The 21,821-nt window shown below is 65.6% G+C and overlaps 1 protein-coding gene across 2 annotated transcripts in view; it reads right to left on the bottom strand.

Moving 5' to 3' along the window:
• Positions 1–1,850: 1,850 nt before the first annotated feature.
• Positions 1,851–21,821, bottom strand: part of COL5A1 (collagen type V alpha 1 chain) — a 149,120-nt gene continuing 129,149 nt past the window's right edge. Inside the window, exons 55-66 of one of the 2 annotated variants that reach the window (XM_078436289.2) lie at positions 21,094–21,201; positions 20,939–20,992; positions 20,797–20,850; positions 19,562–19,669; positions 18,037–18,090; positions 17,248–17,283; positions 16,795–16,848; positions 15,918–16,173; positions 14,925–15,037; positions 12,314–12,382; positions 9,050–9,283; positions 1,851–4,194 (exon numbers count right to left, since the gene is read on the bottom strand). In XM_078436289.2, the coding sequence (XP_078292415.1) occupies positions 4,048–4,194; positions 9,050–9,283; positions 12,314–12,382; positions 14,925–15,037; positions 15,918–16,173; positions 16,795–16,848; positions 17,248–17,283; positions 18,037–18,090; positions 19,562–19,669; positions 20,797–20,850; positions 20,939–20,992; positions 21,094–21,201 (1,287 nt within the window). In that variant the 3' untranslated portion in view covers positions 1,851–4,047. Of the gene's footprint in view, positions 4,195–9,049; positions 9,284–12,313; positions 12,383–12,444; positions 12,514–14,924; positions 15,038–15,917; positions 16,174–16,794; positions 16,849–17,247; positions 17,284–18,036; positions 18,091–19,561; positions 19,670–20,796; positions 20,851–20,938; positions 20,993–21,093; positions 21,202–21,821 lie in introns of both variants that reach the window. The other variant, XM_078436288.2, reaches the window with a different exon arrangement.

The raw sequence follows: 21,821 nt of genomic DNA on the forward strand, positions 1-21,821 counted from the left end.
CCTGGCACACGGCACGCGGCCAACGAACTCCCTGAACGAACGAACGAGTGGATGAACCAGCTTCCCGCCTGTTGGATGTCATCCGGCGACCTGTGCCCTCGGCGCGCACGCCCGGCCTGTCCCCTCTGCCTCCCGAGTCACTGCGGCGGCCCTCAGACCCGTCCGGCTCTGAGGGGGCCCCACCCTGCGTGGTCATCGCCTGAGCCGAGCATCTGGAGCCTTCGTCATCCACATCCGGGTTCTGAGCAAAGCGCGGCTGCTCACGTGGGGGACGGCTGAGCTGCGCCCGGCGTGTCCCTCAGTGTTTCTCGGTGTTGGCGCTGATCCTCAGCCCCTGGGGGCCCTGGTCCCCGCCGGCCCTCTCCAGACCTCATCCGTTCCCCGTGACACCCTCCAGCACGGTCACCGGCGACCAGCCTGGCCACCGCCCTTCCGCCTGTGACTTCTTCCCTCGGGAATAACCTGCCTGCGAGAGGCCACAGGGAGCAGAGGACGACCCGGACAAATGCTCCGCCCTGGAGACAGGAGCCTCCTGTCCTGGGATGACAGTCCGGGCTGCACGCCTGCCTTCAGTGACGCCGAGGTTTTGCGAGAGGAGTGCCCCGCTCTCAGGGGCCGAGTCCGTCGAGCTCAGGATGGCCTAGGCCAGGGGGCGTTGAGCGGGGGGGCGCAGCAGGGCCCCCTGAGGCCTGGAGTCTGATTCAGCAGGTCGGCAGCGGGGCCCGAGAATCTGCTTCTGTGCCAAAGGACCACACTTTGAGAAACACCAGTCCAGGCTTTGGTGTAGCAGCTAACCACCCCGGACGTCACTGGCTTGAAGCAACCAACATGTGTCTCCGGCTCTGTTGCAAATTCATCTCAGGTGGGCTGGGGACCCCCTCCAGGTCCGCCGGGGACGCGGCACTCCCGAGAAGGAGGCCGGCGACAAGAGGGAGCCCCTGCTGCAGACTGGGAGAGCCAGGGTCGAAGCTGGAGCTCGTGGTCAGTGGCCGGGCGAGCCCCACGCCCCGAGCAGCTCCAAGGGGCCGAGAAGTGGGGTCCGGAGGTGCAGCTGGGCATCAGGGTGGGGAGGGAGCCCCAGGGACGTGCGTCAGGGCCCAGGATGAGCCCGGACACCCAGGCGCGGCCACAGCGTCCCCCGGGTTGGCGCCTGGCCACATTCTGACAGCCCCCAGGGAACGGCTCCATCCTTGACGGGCCCACGGCTGTGTCTTCTGGGGGGAAGCGCCCCCTTGGCCGCCAATGGCCTCCTTCTGCTCTCCGCGGCCACCGGGAGGGGCTCGGTGCAGGGGACGGCCCAGTCGCCCTTAAGAAGACAGCCATTCACGTCTGTTTATGGTGGAAACAGCAAACTTGATTTATTGAAAAATTCTTACAGGGACTCATTCATCGCACAGGTTTAAAATATCGTCATGATGGGGCGCCCGGGTGGCTCAGTCGGTTAAGCGTCCGACTTCAGCTCAGGTCACGATCTCGCGGTTTGCGAGTTCGAGCCCCGCGTCGGGCTCTGGGCTGATGGCTCAGAGCCTGGAGCCTGTTTCAGATTCTGTGTCTCCCTCTCTCTCTGCCCCTCCCCCATTCATGCTCTGTCTCTCTCTGTCTCAAAAATAAACGTTAAAAAATTTTTTTTTTAAATAAAAATAAAATATCGTAGGACGCCCTTCCTTGGACGTCACAGTTAAACTTAGGATCGTGTCTGTGGGGCTTTAAGGTGTCATCTGACATTGTATTGTAAAGGGCCCAACGTCCCAGAACCTTTTCTGTGGGTTTTCCGATGATCGTGTTTTCCCTTTCCATCAACAAGTGACCAGTTATACCAACAAGGAGAAATAAGAATCACGCCAGGAGAATTTCTGCAAATATAAGAAGTAAGTTTTATTGCAATATACCGCAGCAAAGTGGTCGGGGGAGAAGGGGACACATCTGGCTTCAGTACAAATGACGACAGCTTTGAAGGGACCACGAAGATGGGGAGGACAGACTAAGAGCAGACTCGGGAGGGGCGAGGAATCAAAACGGAATCACATGACCTAGACAACCCCCGCAGGGCACCGCTCGGCAGTCCTCGCGTATGGCTTTGCTTTGGAAGAGACAAATGTGAGAGTCATTGGCGCAGGCCGGCATCCCAGGCGCGAGAGGACCTCGAAGCCAGGCTTTTCTTTGGCAACAGCGAGACTCCGTTTCCGCGGGAGTTCGGGAAATCCCAGTGGGTGATTTCGTCTCGCCCGGGGTCGGAGGGCTCTCTGCTGTGGTCTCCCTGGCGGGGTGGGGTGAGCAGGGACAGCACCGGACCGGTCGCCTCTCCCCGCGAGGGGGCTGAGCAGGGCCCGGGGGCCCCACCCGCTTCCCCCAGCACGGAGGGAAAGGGCATGGCACGAGGGCAGCTTTTCACAGTAAAGGGACAGCCAATCCTCGCCGGTCCATCGTGTCCCCCGCCCACAGTAGGCAGCCCCCGGCCCTCGCTCGTGGGAAGAGGGCACGGTGCCCGGACAGAGCCCCGCCAGCCCCGAGCTCCAGTGCGGCCGAGACCTGCGCCCAGGATGCTTGCAGATGGGAATCCAAATCGCTCGTGTGGGAAGGAGGCCCTGAGGCAGCCCTGCAGAGACCCGCAGAACTCACGGCCCTCCTCCCTGTCCGCTGAGGGCCCCCCGGGCCACCCCTTAGCTTCAATTCAGTTCTTAGCACAGACACAGAAATTAGCACCAAACGTTCGGCAACCGGATACAACCTGCTATCGTCACGACACAGACAGTGCGGGAAGCAGCTTTTATTTGTGTGTGTGTGTGTGTGTTTTCAAATCACAGAACCACAGCCTAATACCGGAAACGGGCCTCGCCGCGACCTGGGGGCGCAGAAGCGCGTGGGCCCAGCGGGCAGGAGGGTGGCGTGCGTCTACCTTAACGTCCTTGGCGGAGACCCACGCCGTGGAGGCGAAGACGGGGACCACGCAAGGCGGGAGGGTGAGGCACGGCCAGGTACCCCCGCGTCGCCTTTCAAGGAGACCTTGGAACAGATAGCACCACAAAGGACAAGTTAAAAGTGAGCACCAATTATCACGTAAGGACCATCTACAGAAAGTGTGGGTTCCCTGCCCCGGACGCTCTCCCGTCAGGCTCTGCAGGAAGAAGAATGGAGAAAGGAAGCAATTAAAATTAATTTATGCCTGCGTTTTAACCTAAGTGCATGAAGGAAAGGCAAAGCGTGGAGTTCTCTCTCTTTTTTCTTTTTTTCCTCTCCATTAAAAAAGAAAAAAACCTCCAGAGCTCATCAAAAAATTGTCTGAAGAGGGCCACGGACGCCTGCTGGTCGAACGGCAGCATGGCCTCCCGCCCTGGGCAATATTCCACTTTATTGCACGTTCCTGGCCAGGGTGGGGACGGGGGCTCCTCAGGTCTCGCCGGGATTGGACCGCCCACCCCTTGTCCCCACTCTCCAGCGGGGCTGAAGCTGGGTTTCCGTGCGTGATCGAAAGTCAGGGACACTGCACGTTTATGACAATACAATACAAATATTTACTTAAAACTCACAAAAACGGAAGCACCTTGAATCCATCGGAAAGGCACGTGCGGAACGACATTTCGCCCGCGAATGGATCGTGTAGTTGAGAACAGACGCTCTGGCAAGGTGGGGATGACCCTTACAAGGCTCACCTCAGAACACGTTTTGAAGGGGAAAACCACATCTTCAAGTTGAATTTAAAAAACAACAACAACAACAACAAAAGGGGTCTCCGAATAGTGCAGCCCCCACCCCCGCTCCGTGGCAAGAAGTGTGGCCCCCTTCCCGTCCCCGTGGCGTGGTGGCGACGGAAGGGCGCTGAGACAGCGGGGTGCCGGTGGCGGTGGGCCGTCTAGGTCATGTGATTCGATCGGCTCCGGGGTGGGGACTCAGCTCTCTTCCTTTGCTCTGTGGGTCTGGGGTCCGGCTCGGCGTGGAGCCGGGCGCAGACGAGGTCGGGGGAGGGACGAGGGGCCTTCACTGTCCAGGACGCCCGCAGACGGCGCGCTGAGGTCACGAGGTTGCTCTCGGGGGTCGGGCTCGCGGCTCCTAGCCCAGGAAGCAAGCTGGCCCCACTTCAAATCCGAATTTCTGTGACGCTTCGCCAAAGTCATTGAACATGATGTCCACGATGGGCACCTGCTCCACCTTGGGGGTGTCGATCTCCAGCACGGTCTTCTGATACCCTTTCTTCGTCTGGGAGGCACAAGAGAGGCGCGTGTCAGCGAGAGGGGGCCGGGGGCACCTCTCACGCTTGAGCCCCACCCGCCACACCCGCCCCGGCTCCCGGGCTCTCACGCACGCGCACGAGCGGCCACGGACAGGGCCCGGCTTCTGCCACGTCTTCAGGCAGGCGGAGGGAAGGAAGGTTCCGGACCAGGGCAGGCAGCGCCCCGCCTCCCCCCACCCCCCGCCCCCCGCCCGGCCATTTAATCCGGGCCACGGTCCCGGACCCACGCCCCCCCCCCCCACCACCCGCCAGCTGGGACACCCCAAGGCAGCCCCCCCTCCAGGACCAGCTACAGAAAACACAGCTCTACTGGAATACTCCGATCTGGGCTCCACGTTCAAAACGCAGAATTCTAAGAACAGCGGATCGTGGGCCCTGCCCTTGGCAATGACCCCCCGGAAGTGAGAGGAGGCCACACCCACAGGTGCGAGAAGAAGCGGGGAGCTCTATGCCGTCACCTCCCCCGGCCAGGCCAGCACCCACGGCCGTCCACCTAGGCTCTGTGTCTCTGGGCCTCCGCCCTCACCATCGGCCCCCCCTGAGCACCAGGGAGTCAGATTCAACAGCTTCCTGGCCCTCGCTGGGCCGCTGGGAGGTGGGGCTGCCACGGGGCCCGTGCCACCTCGGCTACGGGCGGCCCGTGCCTTTCCACGCCGACGGGGCAGTGCCACGGGAGGGCTGGCAAACGGCCTCTCCTCCCCACCCAAGGGACGGCAGCGTTTGCCAGGCTGACGGGGTGATCTCTCCTGGATTTACGGGGCCCCATGGCTGCAATTATCGGCGTACTTACGGAGGGCATGTTTAAGCAGGCCTCGAGCCCGCAGCCGCCCCGCCACCCCGTTATTCCTGAGGCACAAATAACCGTTACGGGCTGGCGATGGCCCCCGAGGGTGCACGGAGCTTCACAAACAACGGGATTTATGCGGCACGCTTCCTCGGGCCCCCTGCCAGGTGATCCGTGTCTGTGCACGGGGCTGGGCCCGCTCAGCGGCCCCTCAGTCCGGCCACACGGCCACAGAGCGTCTGCGGGAACCCCAGTTTTTGGTCCCTCGATGCCCCGTGAATCCAGCTGGCCTCCGGGGGCCGAGGCCGGCCTCTCTTCCACCAGGAGGTGCGTGGGGGGCAGCGGGGCCCCCTGAACAGTTACGTGGGAGGGGCGTGACCTGGCAAATCGTGCTGAACTTTTTGGGGGTTTGGGGTTTGCTGAGCACAGCTCCCCAGGAGCCCCCCCCGTGCCCCACCTCCACGTTCCACCGGCCCTGCCCTCCGCCCGCACTCCAGCTCTGGCCTGCCTGCGTGGCCCACTCTCTCCATCCGCAGGGCTCTCTCCTTGGAGACATCGTCTCTCCACAGAGATAGGATCTTTTCTTTCCAGAGTAAACCTGTCTGAGGGGGGAGCTGCCGCTCTTCCTGGCCCAGCGTCCGGTCTGGATATCCCACCCTCTCGGGTCCTGCCACGGCAGCCAGAGATGCCCGAGGACCGTCGCAGAGCTCAGAAACGCCCACCGTGAGGACGGGGCACGATCTCCTCTCTCTGGCAGATCGGGGCAGCCGATCGACGTGCGCACTGTTTTCTAAGGGGCGGGACCGTGGCTGGGATTGCAACGGCGCTGGGGCTCGGGCTCCGGGCCAGCGGCGCTGGCTTCCACGGACCCCACGGTGGAGGAGGAGCCGGGTCCTTCCAGCTCTGGGCAAGGTGGAGCCATGGGGGCTCCCCTCAAACCTTCGCCCTTTCCGTACGGCGGCAGCCCTCGCGGGGAGAAGAGGCACGTGGCAACGTCCAGAGCCACTTTCAGTTCTGACAAGTAGGCGGGGGCCCGGCAGCTGGTGGGCTGAGGCCAGAGGCGCCGCTCAACATCCGACAATGCGCAGGGCGCCCCCGCCCCAACCCCACGCACCCAAAGACTCATCTGGCCCCAGGTCTCCTCCGTACGACGTAAGGGGCAGAAGCAGGAAGGAGCGGTGGAAACTACGGGCAAGGAGATTTTAGCTCAATTCCTACAAGAGCTTCCTAAGGCTGAGACCTTGCCACCACGGCCTGAGAGCTGCCTCGGGTGGTAGCGAGCTCCCTGTCAACGGAGGCATTCAAGGTGCAGCTGTGCCAGACGCGGACTACGGTGGGAAGGGGGTGGGAATTAGGAGACTCCATTCTGTCACATCCTACGGGCCTTGGGCAGGTCACTGGGGCCCTCCGGGCCTCAGAATTTGCTTCTGCAAAATAAAGGGAAGGCCCCAGTCAGCGGTTCTTACCCGGAAGCGGGAGCCATCCTAGTGGCGTTTGGGGCGTGGAGGCTCGTGGTGACCGGCTGCCCACATGCCGCCGGCACACCCACGCCACCAGAGGACACGGCCAGACAAGGAAGGCCTTTGGCTCTGGGGTTAAGGAGCCGGGAGCTCGACCTTGTGCCAGGACGCAGGCAGACCCAGGCACGCGGGCTCCCGGTTACACAGCATCGCGGGGAACTCCTGGCGGCTCCCGGCTTTGCTGTTGCAACGAGTCGGGGAAGGAGCGTCTACAGAAAGAGACGCGGGGGCACCTGGATCTTTCCAGAAAGCTCTCTGGAGCCTGTCTGAGCTGGAGTGGGGAGCCAGGCGGCCCGCACTGTAGCCGCTGAGGGTCCTGGGCCACGAGGTGCATTTTCCAGCAACCCCCCCCCCCCCCCCCGTCGCCCCTGCAGGGACGGCCCCCCGCTTCTGGAGGACCAGTCTGCTCTCCTCACCGGATGGCCTGTGCTGGCCCCAGCGGACTGTTTCCCTCTCTGCCATGGAAGCCAGGATGCTCCAGAATGCTCCGAGCCACATTCAAGCCCCTTCCCCAAGGACTTTCTGCTCTAGGAGACACTTCTCTGCCCTTCACGTCTCTGCCTCTACTGCCTTCAACTAGCGGGCCTCTGTTGTCAAGAACAGTCACAGGAACTGAGGGTTCTTCTGGGGCTCACGGCGGGCTGAACACAATCCCGAGCGCTTTTTAGGCAAGATTAGAAGTGCTCCTGGAGCCACCCTCTGAAGTAGATGCTATTACTGTCTCTACTCGCAGGAGGCGGGGAGGCAGGGATAATTTTACCTGCCGCCTCACGACCTTCTCACAGCAGCCCTCGTGTGTCAGGAGCGTGAACAGATGCCAGGAGGTTAAGGCCCCCCTCCTGCCCCCCCCCACCGATGCGTCTGGACCCCTCCCCAGGGGACTGGACTCCTCTGCTCTTAAGCAGGGACGAGTCCCGCACATTCCCCGGCCAGACCGCAGGACTGACCCGCACAAATCCCAGGGCACGGGGCCGCAGGGGGCAGGGGCAGAGTGCCTGGGGGAGCCCGCCCCTCTGGGCGTCCTGGCCTCACACTCGGCCCCCGTTCCCTCCCCTGTAATCCCCACAGTGGACCCGGGGGGTGGGTGAGAAAAGGACCAGAGGGCCCCCTGGGGGCCGGAGGGGGCGGTCCCGGCCAGGGCACCAGCCAGGGGCGGAGGCAAGCTCCGAGCCTGGGTCCCGCTCTCGGTGAACACGGGGCACCTCTGCCCGCTCACCTTCCCTCTGGGCCCAGGTGGCACCGCAGAGCCGTCCGCGACACTCTGGCCTGGCCCAGAGGGCGCCAGCCACCCTCAGCGGACCGGTCCCAGGCACGCCGGGACGGGATGGGATGGGATGGGGCGGGAGCGTGCAGCTGTGGGGACGGGCACAGAGGCGAGAGCACGGGCTTGTCACACGCACCTGGTGGCAGCTCAGTGCAGGGGGACGCCCTCCCCGGCCCGGTCACACTGTGACCAGCTCTCACAAAAGCCCTCACTGCTCCGTTCAAAGAGCAGGTTGGGCGGCGGAGGTGGGGGGCGGGGCAACTGGTGGAACCACTGGAAGAACCGGAAATCACAGATGGTTTGCTCCACCCAGAAATCTTCCGGAAGGGCCCTGTCTGGGGCTGGCACCGGGGATGGCCACCAGGTGACCGGCACGGCGCCTTCCGGAGAAGGACATCATGCCTGCAGGGAGGCCCTGCGGAGGGCCGGCCCTGGTCGTGGAGCGGGGGTGCAGCCCAAACCACCTGGCCCCGCGGGAGCCGGCCTGGGCACCTCGGGCAGGTCCCTGAAGAACAGGGGCCGGGAGGGGACAGCAAGACTCAGAGCAACGCTTCCTGGCGGCCTCCGCCTCCAGCCTCTCAAAGGCCCCAGGAGGGGCACGCCCGAGGATCTCAGCAGGACCGGGCCCCCAGTGCGCGGCTGTACCTTAAACGTCTCCCGGGACACGAGGACACGGCTCAGACCTGCGGGCTGTCCAGGGCTGCCCCTCCCCTGGGCACCCAGGCCTCGCTCTGGGGGGGGGGGGGGGGGCGCGGCACAGGCGGGCGTGCAGAGAAAGGCAACTGTTCCGGGGCCCGGGGCCCAAAGAGCGGGGCGCAACTCCAGCCCTGACTGGCCGTGCGGCCTGAGCAAGCCTCCCGTCAAGCCTGCAGGCAGAGCGGCCCTTTCTGGCGGGCGGCGCGGGGCCCGGGCCTGACCCTGCACCCACAGAGCACAGCCCGGCACTTGGGAGCAGACCCAGCCTGGGTCCCGGCCGTTCCCAGGAAAGCCCTGTCCAAGAAGAGAGCCTCTAATTCCCAGCCGCGCTGACAGGGGCTCCTTGTCACACGTGGATGGGGCCACGGACCCGGCTCCCCGGCCTCCCGTGTCAGGGCTCAGCTTTCCCGGGCCGGGCGCCCTCGCCGCCCCCTGCACGCCGTGCAGGGCCGGCCCCGGAGGCGCCCGGTGACCGACCTGGCGCGGACTGAAGGACGAACAGCGGAGGCCTGGAGGGTGACACCCCGCCCCCCGGGCCAGCCGTGTGTGACACTCACAGCACAGCCGTCCACCAGGGCGCGGATGTAGGGGCTGTTGTCGTAGGACATCTCCTCGTCGTTGGAGCCCAGGAAGCGCATGGCCTTGTCGTAGCTGCCCGTGGCCGCGTCCTGCCAGGCGACCGACTGGTAGCAGTTGTAGGTGATGTTCTGGTTGGCGGAGGCACTCAGGAGGCGCAGGAAGGTCATCTGGACCACACCCACGGGGTTGCCCTCGGCGTCCACGTAGGAGAGCTGGGGGGGAGACAGGGAAGGCGCTCAGCAGCGGGGGGACACGGCCTCCTGCACGGCCCGCCTCTGTCCACGTGCCGTCTCCTCCAGAGTAAGAGCCACGCCAAGGGCAGCGCCCCGGAAACGTGCCACACTCCCGGCCCCCCGCCCCCCGAGGCCAGGGCGCACCGGCTCCCGGGGGGCTCCCTGGAGCAGAGCTCGACGCGTATCATTTCTTCCAGACACCCACACAGCCCTCCCACTCCTCCTGGCCTGGTGGGTCCCTACTCCTCCAGGGCTCAGTTCATGTTCCTCCTCCTCCAGGAAGCCTGCCCAGGTCAGGTGCCCTTCCCCACCTTAGCCTAGCTCGCTGTCTCTTTTCCCTACTGGGCTGGAAGGCCCTCCATGCCAGCGCTGGACCCCGTGTCACAGGCTCCTGGCGCGTGGCCGCAGCCCGCCCCGGACTGAGAGCGCCCTGAGGGCAGAGACATGGCTCACAGTCCTGTCACTGTGCCTGGGGACCGGCCAAAGGAAGGTGCTCACGAGATCATGGTAATAAATGAAAACCTTTTGCTGGGCACCTATCACGTACTAGGCCCTGGCCACGGAGCCGTGAGAACTGCAGATAGAGAGAGCAGGGGGCCTCAGGGGCAACTTGGGCCAGCGGGGAGCGAGGCACGGGGTGCTCGAGGGCTAGGGCGACCGGGCGTCCTCCTGGAGGCACAGGGGAGCCACAGGATGGCACTGGGGAAAGGCCATTTCCACCTCTCCCGGGGCTCAGAATCCAGGGGAAAGCAGAGCATGCCTTCCTGCAGCCTGGGGCGGGGCTCAGTGTTGCCCACACTTCGAGGGGGCAGTCGGGGCACCCTGGGGACGTGAGCCTCCCAAGACCCTCTCTCTGACAGCAAGCCCCGGGCACGGCAACAGGGAAAGACAACGTGTCAGCTCTCAGGGACTCTCTCTCTCCAGCGTCACCAGCTGGTTACCCCAAACAGGGCTACCGGGCTCGGCGGGGCAGGCACGGGGCGTCCCGAGAGGCGAGCCTCGGTTTCCGCATCCCGAGCAGATTCCAGCTTTCTGAACAGCAGGACGCGGCCAGGGGACGTGGGCGTCGCCCCGACCCTCCCCCCCCACCCCCGACGATCCTCGTCCGCTCCAGCCAGGCATCGGGGTCTGAGGCTGGCCCCCCGACCCCCCCCGCCGGCACGCTGATGCCCCACGGCTGTTCCACTGCAGGCCCATCCCGCAGCCGACGCCGGAAAAGCCGGCTGAACACGCAAAGGGGAATGAGGCCCACTCGCTTATATCCACACACATATAACCAGCGAGCGCGGAGGCGGGGGGCCTGGCCGGCGATCCGGCCCCTTCCCGCCAGCTCCGGCTTTGCACGCGGTGACCGGACGCCTCACGGTCGGACCCTGAGGAGGAAGACCGAATACCAACCGGCAGTCCGGGCCATCAGGCGCTCCTTCTGGGAGGAAGCTTGACTGACTGGAGGAAGCAGACATGCACAGGGACAGGCCAGCGAGCAGCGCGGGGCACAGAAGGACCCGAAGCCCCCAGGGCCGAGCGGGGCGGCGGGACGGCCGAATCCCGCCGCGAGTCCCCCCCTCCCAGTGGGAAAGGGGCTCCTCGGGGTTATCGCCACGGGCTGGGTCCCGGGCAGCCCGTCCAGAGAGAGAAGCTATTCCTTTAGGAAGGGCCCCGCTTCTACGTCCGCCAGGACGGTCACGGGCAGCTGGCAGTGCCTCAGAGGGAAAGCCCAAATAAGCAGGAGCTTCTGCTGGGTCCCACCTCGGTCTAAAGTCTGTGAAACGGGCCGGAGGCAGGAGGCGGGCTACCGGGGTGGGTGGCAGGAGACGGTGTTCTGAGAGAGGGGAGAGGGCGCGGGGCCACGAGGCGGGTCCTTCTGTGCACGGGCTGCTCTTTCTGAGGCGAGCACAACAGGGGTGGAGGGAGGAGAAGGGGCAGGTGGAGAAGCAGGTGGGGGGCCCGCCGTCCACGCAGGGAGATTAAAGAGGTCTCCACAGACGTGGCGAGGCGAGCGCGAACCTTCAGAGTGTCTGCAAAGAGTGCCTTGGAAATCCAGGACGTGGGCAGCATGCAATACTGTTAGCTACAGAGTGCCGCAGGGTGTGAGGACGAGGGGCCCCGAGGGCGGAGACGGGGCAAAGGCCAGCGGGAAGCCACCGCTCCGTGAGTCCTTGGGGGACGTGGCTTCTGCGAGCCACGGAGCTCCCGCGACATGGCTTCCGGGAGGGGAAGGACCCTCTCCGGGGGCGCGTGGAGAGGGGACAACCAGATCTGAGGACGTGAAGGCCGGGAGCGAGGTGGGACACCTGCTACGCACCCACGTCCTGGGCCCTCGGCCCCTTCGCCTGCTAGAAGGAGGGCACGGACTCTGCACTGTCTTCCAGAAAGGGGTCCGATCAAAGCCCATGCTGGCCGCTGGCCGCACGTAAAGGAGCCCAGACCGGCTCTCGGTCTCTGTGCCGGTGACAGAACATCACTGGCTTCCTTCAGGGTATTCCATGCCCTTCCATCTCTGGGAAAGGTCACTGGGACTGGCTCCCCGGGAGTTAAAGCAGGGACTAGCCTAGTCGTGCGGGATGCGCAGAGACTCCCGTGGCCGGGTGGGCCCTCAGGACGGCCCCTGGCCCGGCAGCCGCAGGGGCCCGTGTCCTGAAGGGAACTCAGTTGGTCAGCGGCCCAGGACTCGCCTCGTCTGACCTGCCCGCTAGGACGCAGCGCTTTACAAACCCCTCCGGCTCCTGGGGTCTCTGGTCCCAACTCCTAGCCGCACCCGGCTGTGGCTCTGGGCGGCCCGTGCACCAACCTCCTGTCCTAGACCGACTGGAAACCCGCCCGCCTGCCCCCAGGCCGAACGACCCCTCGTCGGGGATGGCGGGCGCCCAGGCTGGGTCTGGCTGTCGCGTGCCGCGGAGCAGCTTGGCTGGAGGGGCTCGAGCAGGGGTGGCACGGCGGCCGTCAGTGCCATGCAGAGCCGCGAGCCAGGCTGTGCCGCGAGCAGGCAGCGCCCCGGCGGCCACTTACCAGGGACCCTCGCTTGTACTGACTATACCAGGTAGAAGGCTGCTCTTTGGGCCAGCGGGCCATTTTACTCTGTAAGATACGAAACGGACGCGTTTGAAGGACAACCGCGCGCAAGTCGGAGGCTGCCTTACCAGTTTACCGCGCTTGAATTCACTGAACCAGGAACCCGGGTTTTCTTTGGGCCAAGAAGTGATCCTGGCCTAAACATCGAGCGGGGAGGTGGGGAGGGAGAGAAACAGAACGACAGGGTTACTAGGAGCCTGCCCCGCCTGCAAACACACCTCCTCCCGCCCGCGGCACGCCCCTGTGCCTCGCCCCACGTGGCCGAGGGGGTTCCGCTCGCCCGGGGACAGCCCGGGGGCCACGGCGGGGACAAGGGGAGAGCGGGGGCCTCGGTATTCTCTCCGTTTGTGCACATCCAGCCGCCAGCGCGGGGCCTGGCACTTCCCAAGTGCCGGGTGGGGCCGCGGGGTCAGGGTCCGGACGACCGAACGGATTCCCGGGGGCCGAGATGAAGGCAGTCATGACAGTAAGGGTCAGCATCTGCTGACGGGCCAAGGGGAGCACACTCGGGCACCCCGCCATGTGATCCGCGGCTCCGCCTGGGGAACGGGGTGGGCAGGGGCGCTGCCAGGGCTGGGCCGGCTGGGGGTGCGTGCGTGCGTGCGGTGGGTGGTGCCGGCCTGAAGACGCGGCGTGGAGGTGGCAGAGGAGGGCCCCCAGCTGGCGTGTGCTCAGCGCAAGGCCGAGGCGCTGTTCCCAAGGTGGGGCCCAGCACAGAGCGGGCTCGTACCCGGTGCGCACTCCGTGCACGAATGCATGCATGTGACCCCTCCTCGGGGAGGACGCCTGCCCCTGGCTCCGGGAGCAGGAACGGGGAGCCGCTGGCTGAAGGCACAGAGCCGGGGAGCCCAGCGGGCGGGCCCACGGGACCCAGGCCCCACAGTCTGCTGTGCACAGCAGGGGAAGCGGAAGCCTGACTCCCTGTCCTGTCCCCCCCGGGGCTTCCCCTCTGGGCTGGCCTCGTACCGGGGAGGGGAAGGGGCCTCGGGGAAGAAGAGGCACCCCAGTGCCCCCTCCTGTGCATTTCGGAACGGGCACCTGGCCTCCTCTGGGAAGCAGATGGCAGGTGCGGGTGGGCACTCCTTCTGCCTTAAACCCCCGCCCTCCCGCTGCCTGACAGGGAGGGGCCGGGTGGCCGAGGGTCCCGATTTGCATGAGGCTCAGTCCCAGGAAGAGGGCAGAGCAGTGGGGGTCACTCAGCCCCCCCGGCCCGCTGTCTGCCCAACTACAACGCCAGCTCGGGCCCCCGGGGGTATCTGCTGGTTCTCCAGAAGCGAGGCCGCTTGGTGGGGAAAGAGCCACAAAAAGGATGAGAACCAGCGTCTCTTCCACCTGAATTTCCTCCTGGGCCTCTGCCAAACGGGAGGGTCCTGCGGCTTGCGTTGTCTTTTTGAACCTCAGGGCGTTTGTCGCGTTTGAAAGGGATTTCAAATTTCAGGTTGGGGAGAGTGCGTATAAGATAGGGGCGGCTCCGTCGGTGAAGCGGCCGACTTCGGCTCAGGTCATGATCTCACGGTTTGTGAGTTCGAGCCCCGCGTCGGGCTCTGTGCCGACGGCTCGGAGCCTGGAGCCTGTTTTGGACTCTGTGTCTCTCGGTTCTCTCTGACCCTCCCCCGCTCATGCTCTGTCTCTCTCTCTCAAAAATAAACACTAAAAAAATTTAAAAAACAAAACAGGGGTCCCCAAATCGTGCCTGTCAGGGTGGAGCTCCTGTCCCTGTGAGCCGGGCCTTCTGCCCAGGGGTGCTGGGGCCCCCCAGTTTCAGCAAGATTTAGAGACAAGGGGGCCCTGCTGCTGCTCTCTCCCAGGGGATCTGCTTCTCGGGGCTGTGGCCAGTAAGGAGCTGCAGGCCTCAGGCTGCCCGGCTCTCCTGCATCGGAGCCTCGACTGTCTGCACAGCTGGCCGCCTGAGGGGCGCCGTGGGGGTCTGCGCAGGCCCCACGCAGAGGGCTCTGTGCCATCTGTCAGCTAGAGACCTCGCTCACCTCACCTGTGCCGCACCAAGGCGGAAAGGAGCCCACATCTACCCCACACACCTGTGCACACACACAAACTCCCGGCACAGAGGCGACGGTTGATGTTGATGGTCCGCGCGGTCTCCGTGAACCAGAACCCCGCCCGCCGACACCCTGCACCCAACAGACTTCAGAGAGGACGCGCTGCACTCGGGACAGACGGGAGCAGGTGCCCAGGAGGAGGCTCCTACTAAGAACTGAGGCAGACGCCAGCCTCTAAGAGACGTGTCCGGGTGACTTTGTACTTGGCCCCAAAGTCCCCCCCCCAAGGGCCTCAGGTCGGCCTGGGGTCAGAACCATGGGGTCATCTGAGGAAGGCTTGGAGCGACCAGTGGTTGAAATCCCAGCCCGGGGGAGGGGGGCGAAATGCCCGGGGGCTACCCTCTTCCGCCCTGCCATGGCACGAGGCTGTGCCCACCGTGTCCCGTGGCTCTGGTCTACTTTCCGGGGGAGAAACCTTCACCTGGAAACCGCCGGAGCGGTCAGCCCGGCCGTGCGGTGACAGGAAGGCAGTCGGGGAGGCAGGCACTTACCCCCTCGGACTTCTTGTCGGGGAAGACGCACGTCGCCCCTCCGGCCGTGAAATTGCAGTAAACTTTGAAGGAGTCTCTGGAGCAGCCTTGGTTAGGATCTACCCAGTATTCACCTGGACGGCAGATGGGGAGGTGGGTTCGTGAGCTGCTCCCTGCGTGGTTCCAGAAGCATCCGCACCCTGTCGGCCCAACCGTTCAAAACCCACGGCCCGGCCCACAGGCCGCCAGGGCGGGCCTTCCCCGGGTCTGTGCGCTCGCGCTCTGCCTTTCGTGCTGCACCCACATGGGGGCACGACGGACCCGCCACCAAGAACCGGGCTGGAGGGTGAAGCCCAGGGCCCGTCAGCGCTGGCGAACGGCCCCCGCGGCAGGCGGACGGGAGTACAGAGATGCTCCAGGTGGGGTTGGAGGCTCACGCGCTCGGGGTCAGAGAGGCCGGGGACCGGGGACCTCGGGGGAGAAGCGCTCACGCCTCCCAGAGGGGCAGCAGCCGGCCGGCTAACGGGGCCGTGGGCTGCGTGTGGCTTAGGGCCGTGAGCCCGGGAGGGGTGCTGCGTTTCCGGGACAGTCCGGGTCTCGCAGGCTGCTTCCCACGCGGCGCCCGGATCCCGACACTAGGACGAGTCCAGCGGCACGGGGAGGGGACGTGACTCCCGCGGCAGCCCTGACATCAGGCGTGTGCTGAGCACACGGCACACTGTCTCTGCCGCTCTGTCCTCTGGTAGGGCACGCGCTTCTGTCCCCGCTTCACGGACGGGGCAGCTGAGGCTCAGGGTGACGGGTGACGCACGAGACGGTGGCTGAGACGGGACTGGAAGCGGGCCCCGGGCCGCCTCGGAGCCCGGCCCTGCCTCCCCGGCCCCCCCTTTCCCGGGGCGCGTCCCGCGCTGCCTCCGTCAGGCCCGCAGCTGACGCGCGGACGGGGGGCCCCCCCCGAGGCCGTGTCCTTCCCGCCGCGCGGGCTGCCCCGTCCCCGCCCCCGCGCGCCCCTACCGTCGGGGAAGTCCGGATGACAGAGCTGCAGGTCCTTGCAGGTGCGCGCGGGGTTCTGCTGCGTGCCCAGGGGCCGCTTCATCTGCTCGATCTCTAACTTCAAGGAGTTGAGGGAGCCGAAGATCTCCTCCATGCCGTCTGCGTAGTCCGCGTAGCTCTCGCCGGCCCCGTCGTCCAGCAGCTGGCTGGCGTCGATGTTCCGCCGCGTCCTGGATGCCTGGATCGGCAGGGGCTGGATGACCTCGCCGGGGGGACCCTGTGTGCAGAGAGGACCAAGGGGCTCTGGCGGGAGCAGGGCCGGGGGGGGGGGGGCCCCGCGTCCCGGCCGCAGACCCCGGGCCACCTCGGGGGGGCTTCTGCTCCCTCTTTCCTGCTCCGGAGCGCGGCACGCCCCTCCCGGCCGCCAGGCCTCGCCTGCGCACCCGCCTGCCTCCTCCCAGCCTCGGCTGGACCCCGAGCGACCGGCTCTGCCCTCGCCTCTGCAGCCCAGCCCGGGGCTGCACACGGTGGGACCGCACTAGCGCCTGCGGGAGGAGCCCTCCCGGGGGCCGTGTGGGGGCCCCGGCCGAGGACAGACACAGGAATCGAGACGCTGTGTTGCCAACACGGGGTGACCCGGGGGGCGCGCCCCACAATCTGGCTCGTCAGGGCCTCTACCCATCACCCGGGGGCCTCGCGTGGTGCCGCCCGCTGTCGCACGCACACACGCACGTGTGCACTCTCTCCCCCTCTGCCCAACCAGGCCTCCCAGAGAGAGAGGCAACTGGACCCCGTCCACCAAGTCCTGGACAGCAAACAGCACCCGCAGACGCTCCCACGACCGCCTCCGCGCCAGGACAGCCCCCACCCCACTTGCAAGTGTTCGAAGGGGACTCACCGGCGGGCCGGGGGGTCCTGGGTGGCCTGCCTCACCCTTCGGGCCAGTGGGACCCTGGGAAAAAGGAAAGAGACCCAGGATGTGACTTCACCCCACCTCGTGCTCTGGATGATCTCCAGAAACCTGCATGGAGACGGCAAGGGACAAAGTCTAGCGTGCCGGGGGGAGGACGGCAGAGACCCTCCCGTCCACAGTCCCAGCTGTAAGAGCCTGATGCCCCGAGACGGGAGCTTAGGCGCACCGTCCTGCTGAGGTGGGGAGCGACGGCCCGGATGCCTCTGTCTGCAGCGACCCAGGCTGCGGACGTGCTCAGGACCTTCAGCTCTGGGAGAGAAGCATGAAGACCAAGCCATCAGGGGTCGAGGGGGCGAAGGCGGCCCAAAGCTGTCATCCAGGGGGATGCACGCCCCTCCCCCGGGCAGAGGGGGCCCATTCGGGGTGCAAGCCACTTACCGAGGAGCCCTTAGCACCTTTTGGCCCAGGAGGACCCTGCAGAGAGTGGGGGACGGAGCGTCAGGGAGCGGGCACCCCTTCACCTCCAGGTACCCACCTCGACCCACAGCCCCGCTCAGGCCGGGCTGGGCCTTCTCCCCCTCCCCCGCGCCCCAGTCCCTCTCCTAGGAGCCTGAGCTTGTACTGGCTTGTCTGGGGGCAGGCTGGCGCTCACCCGCTGGGAGGCCGAGGGGCCTGTCTGCCGTGGTCACCCTGCCCCCACCCCAGCCGAGACACCACACATTCAGGCAGCCAGAGTTAGAGGGAGAGCAGGGCCAGCGTCAGATCCACGGGGCCACCTTGGGCCACACGGACCCAAGGGGCAAGCGGAGGCTGGAGGCCGTGGGGGAGGACCCTGGCGTGCAGGGTGCCCTGGGAATGGGGGGTGCCCTATGGATAGCCCCCCACCCCTCGTCCGGGCCGAGCAGTCCTGCTCACGTTGATGGGGACGCTGTCCTCACCCCGCCGCGGATGTGTGTGGTAGAACAGCCACATTCCCTCAAATGCCCGCCTCCCCTACCTGGACCCGGGGCCCAGAGACCCCACCTCGCTGTGTGGCTCACGTCCCTGACGTGGAGATATGGGCAAATCCACCTGGGCCCAACGTCCGCTCGGCAGTGGGACCCAACCCCGGGTCTCCTGACTGTCCTGTGACCCTCCCACCACATACTGAGGCCCAGGCCCAGGCTCACCCGCCTCCCTGCTCCCCCCAGAACGACCAGGGACCATCCGCCCCTCCCAGATACACACCGGCAAGCCGGGAGGGCCCGGAGGGCCGATCGGGCCGGAAGGACCAGTGATGCCCTGAAAAGGAGCAGAAAACACAGGCCATCACGCAAGGGAGGTCACAGACACACTCACCTGCTGGAAGCCGAGTTCCTCAGCTCTCGCGGTCTCTCCTCCAGCGGACACGGCCCGCAAGGGGCCCGGACACGTGCCGGGAGGTTGCCCGTCCCCCCCGCCCGGCTGCCCGGGGCCCGGCCAGACTCTGGCATCTTCGGGCCATGGGGAGGTGACTTCGTATCGTCACCCCTTCTAACGTTCCGACTTGAAATACACAAGCCCCACACCCAGTGGTCCCCCCGTTGCCGATTTCCACTCGTGGTGTGAGCACAGGCCCTGGGGGGTGGGGGACGTCAGTGTCCTGGGGTCCCTTTGTGCCTCCCCTTTGTTCCTCCGCACTTAGAGCTTGCAGCCAGACCCCCGTCCACACAGGCCAGCCCGGCTGGTTTTAGCCTCCGGCACCCCCGCAGCCCCAGGGCGCCCAAGGCTGACCTGGAGCCCTGACTCCACACGAGCTTCCCCCTGGGGCGTAAGCGCCCGCCAGGGCAGAGGGAGGCTGAGAGAGCCCGCCCTTCCCCCTCCCCCTCTGCCACACAGGGACCGGGGCAGCTCACTGCTGTCAGAATCCCAGAAATTCTCGAGCCGGCTCCCCCCCGGCCGGGACGCTGCAGAGACCGGTTTGCTGTGACGGCTGACTCTGGTGGTGGAGACCCTGGACACCCTCCTAATTCTCGAGGTCACCGGCCACCACGCCCTGGACAGCTCCCATTTGGGGAAGACGGTGGCAGATGAACAGGGGCTCTGGAGGACACCACCCTACAGCCACAGGGGGCCGTCAGCGGTCCCACTTCACTCCCTGCCCCCGCGGCTCTGCCTCACGAGTGCTGCCCCCTTGCGGGTCAGGCGGGGGCCAAGGTGGGCGCAGCCAAGGGCGTGAGCACCTTGGGAAGCAGAGAGTTATACCCGGAACGAAGCCCTCGCTCACACGGGGAAGCGCACAGCCACGGCAGGCCCGCCTCGTCCCCTATCCTGCTGCCACGCACACATCGCCCTTCCCCGGCCACGGGGTCCACCTGTGCCCTGCCCTCCCGGGGCTCAGTGGTGCGGGGCCGGGAGGATCCCTCTGGCTAAGGTTTGCTGGGGGTGCAAGCGCCCATCACTACTGTGGTTCCCAGGGAAGTCTAGGGCCAGGCGTGCGTGTCCGGGGTCGGGGGGAGCCCGGCCCGCGGGTCTGGCAGACGTGGTGGAGACTTGCCAATGACCTGGGGGCAGTTAGCCGGGTCACAGGCCCTCGAGTGGGGTGAAGCCACGCCCCCTCTGGGGCCACCAGGGCAGCGTCCCCTCCGCTGTTCCCCTCCAGACGCGACGGACGTGAGGACGTCCTCGCAGCTTTAACCGGCCTCGGGTCCGCTGGGCACAGAGTGCCAGGTCGTAAGCCGCTTCTCGCCATCCGCGAGGACGCTCACTGGGGGGGGGGGCCCACCTCACGCACCTGTTCGCCCTTAGGGCCGGAGGAGCCCTGGGGGCCGGGGAGACCGCGGTCGCCCTTTTCACCCTGTTCGCCCGGAGGTCCGATGAGTCCGATCAAGCCTGGATGACCCTGTTTGGAAACAAAGGCATGAGGCGGCGCTCGCTGTGGCCGCGCCTCCCTGCCAACCACGTGAGCCGGCGGGACGTGGCACGTCCCGGCCACGGGAAGCCACGGAGTCACCGGCCAACACCTCCCGGTGTGGAAACCGGCCTAAAGACAGCTCAAGGGACAGACGAGCAGGTCTGACACGGTCGGCCTTTGGTCAAATCATGGTCTAAAGAGAGAGGGAGACACAGATCCCAGACCAAGGTGATAACACGGTTTCCTGAGTGACGCTGTTTTGTGCGTCTGCTGTGCATTGCCCAGTTTTTCTATGGCCACCGTGTATGCCTTTTGTTATGGGCACAGAGACACTTATGTACTTAAGGGAAAAAGTTACAGGGTGTTACAGATACGACAATGTTTCATGTTTCTCTACAAGGGACGCTCTCTACACAGGCTTACGTGTGTTCGTTTCGTAGGAGCCTGTGGAAAGCTCTAGAAGGACTCTTCCAGTTTTCCTTACTTTAGGGATTGAGTGGTGATAGGCATGGAGTAGAAAAGAAACAGACTCCCCAGTCCTTTTTTAGAAGGAACTATCTGGGGGGCGCCTGGGGGGGCTCAGTCAGTTGAGCTTCGGCTCAGGTCACGATTTCACGGTTCGTGGGTTCGAGCCCCGCGTGGGGCTGGGCCGACGGCTTGGATCCTGGAGCCTGCTTCAGATTCTGCGTCTCCCTCTCTTTCTGCCCCTCCCCTGCTTGGGCTCTGTCCATCTCTCTCTCAAATAAATAAACATTAACAAAATTTTTTTTAAAAAGAAAGAACTATTTGGTTTGTGTGTGTGCTTTCTACCTGTCCATAAATCAGTGTGAGCAGAAAAAGATCACCCACCAGCTGGAGAAAAAGAGCGGGCTTTGCTGTGCTGCAGAATCCACAGCAGGCACACTGCTCGGGCCCTGCACACCCTTCGGCCACGGTCTCCCACCAAGGACAGGGACCGAGTCCCCCATACAGCACAGACTGGTTACGTTCCCGGCCTTCCAGGACCTGTCCCCGGCCAGCAGCGGGCACTGGACGGACAGGTGGCTGATAGTTTGAAACCCCGGATGTGAGGGGCCCCGAGTCACAGCCTCAGAGGCACCGGAGTCCTGTCTTACCTTTTCCCCCTTAGGGCCAGAATCTCCTTTGAGGCCGGGGAGTCCTGGGGGACCCTGGGGAGAAGAGGTGGAGGGATCAGAGCTCTCCTCCCCAACCCCACCCTCCACCCCTGCCGGGGAGCCCCTCAGGATCATCACTCACCATGGGGCCGGGGGGGCCGTCGGGGCCTGGGGCGCCTGGGAGACCTTGCTCACCCTGAAACGCAACGGGCCCTCAGCATGAGCCCCTCAGGGCCCGTCCTGTGCCCACGCCCCCACCCGGCAGCCGCTGCCCCTCCCCGGCCCCCATTCGCTCACCACAGGGCCAGGGATCCCTCGCAGGCCATCGGGGCCGGGCTTCCCAGGGGCCCCCTGGGGGCCAATGGGACCAGTCTTCCCAGGAGGGCCTTCTAAGCCGGCTTCCCCCTGCAGGGACACAGATGCTTGAGGCTGTGGCCACCTTGGCCCACGATCACTGCCCAGAGGACCCCAGATGCCCTCAGATATCTGGGGCTGTCCCAAGTTCTTTACGGAAGCCACCCTGACCAACTCTCCACCCCCCTAATTTCCTCGGTCGTCTGGGCTTCCCAGTCTCCAACGATCTCGGCCACCATGGCCGTTCCAGCCGGCCCTGCCTTCATGGCGAGCTCAGCCACCACTGCCTGGGCAGGCCTGGGCCTGGAGGGCTCCTGTCCCTGCATCAGTTGCCGACAGGGCAGCTCCAGGAGGCCCACAGGGCCATCAGAGTCACAGGGAGCGGCCCCTCGAGGGCCCTGGGCGCCCCGCCTTCTGCCCGGCCCCGCGGTGGGCACTGGGTCAAGCACCAGGCCGGGTGCCCCAGCACCAGCTGCCCTCTCCTTAGGCTGGAGGGGCGGACGGCCTGCGGGTCTGTGGGTACCACAAGCTGTCTCCCTCCCGCTTTGCGGCGAGAGCCAGGCCTCCCTCTGAGCCGGCCCCAGCTCCCTGCTGCCTCTGTGGCTTTCCTGTGTCCCCACGTCTCCACTTCACGCCCGACTCGGCCGCCATGCAGGCGGCTCTTCTGGGAA

Source organism: Panthera onca, chromosome D4, assembly GCF_046562875.1.
Source record: "Panthera onca isolate mPanOnc1 chromosome D4, mPanOnc1 haplotype 2, whole genome shotgun sequence".
Classification (NCBI taxonomy): domain Eukaryota; kingdom Metazoa; phylum Chordata; class Mammalia; order Carnivora; family Felidae; genus Panthera; species Panthera onca.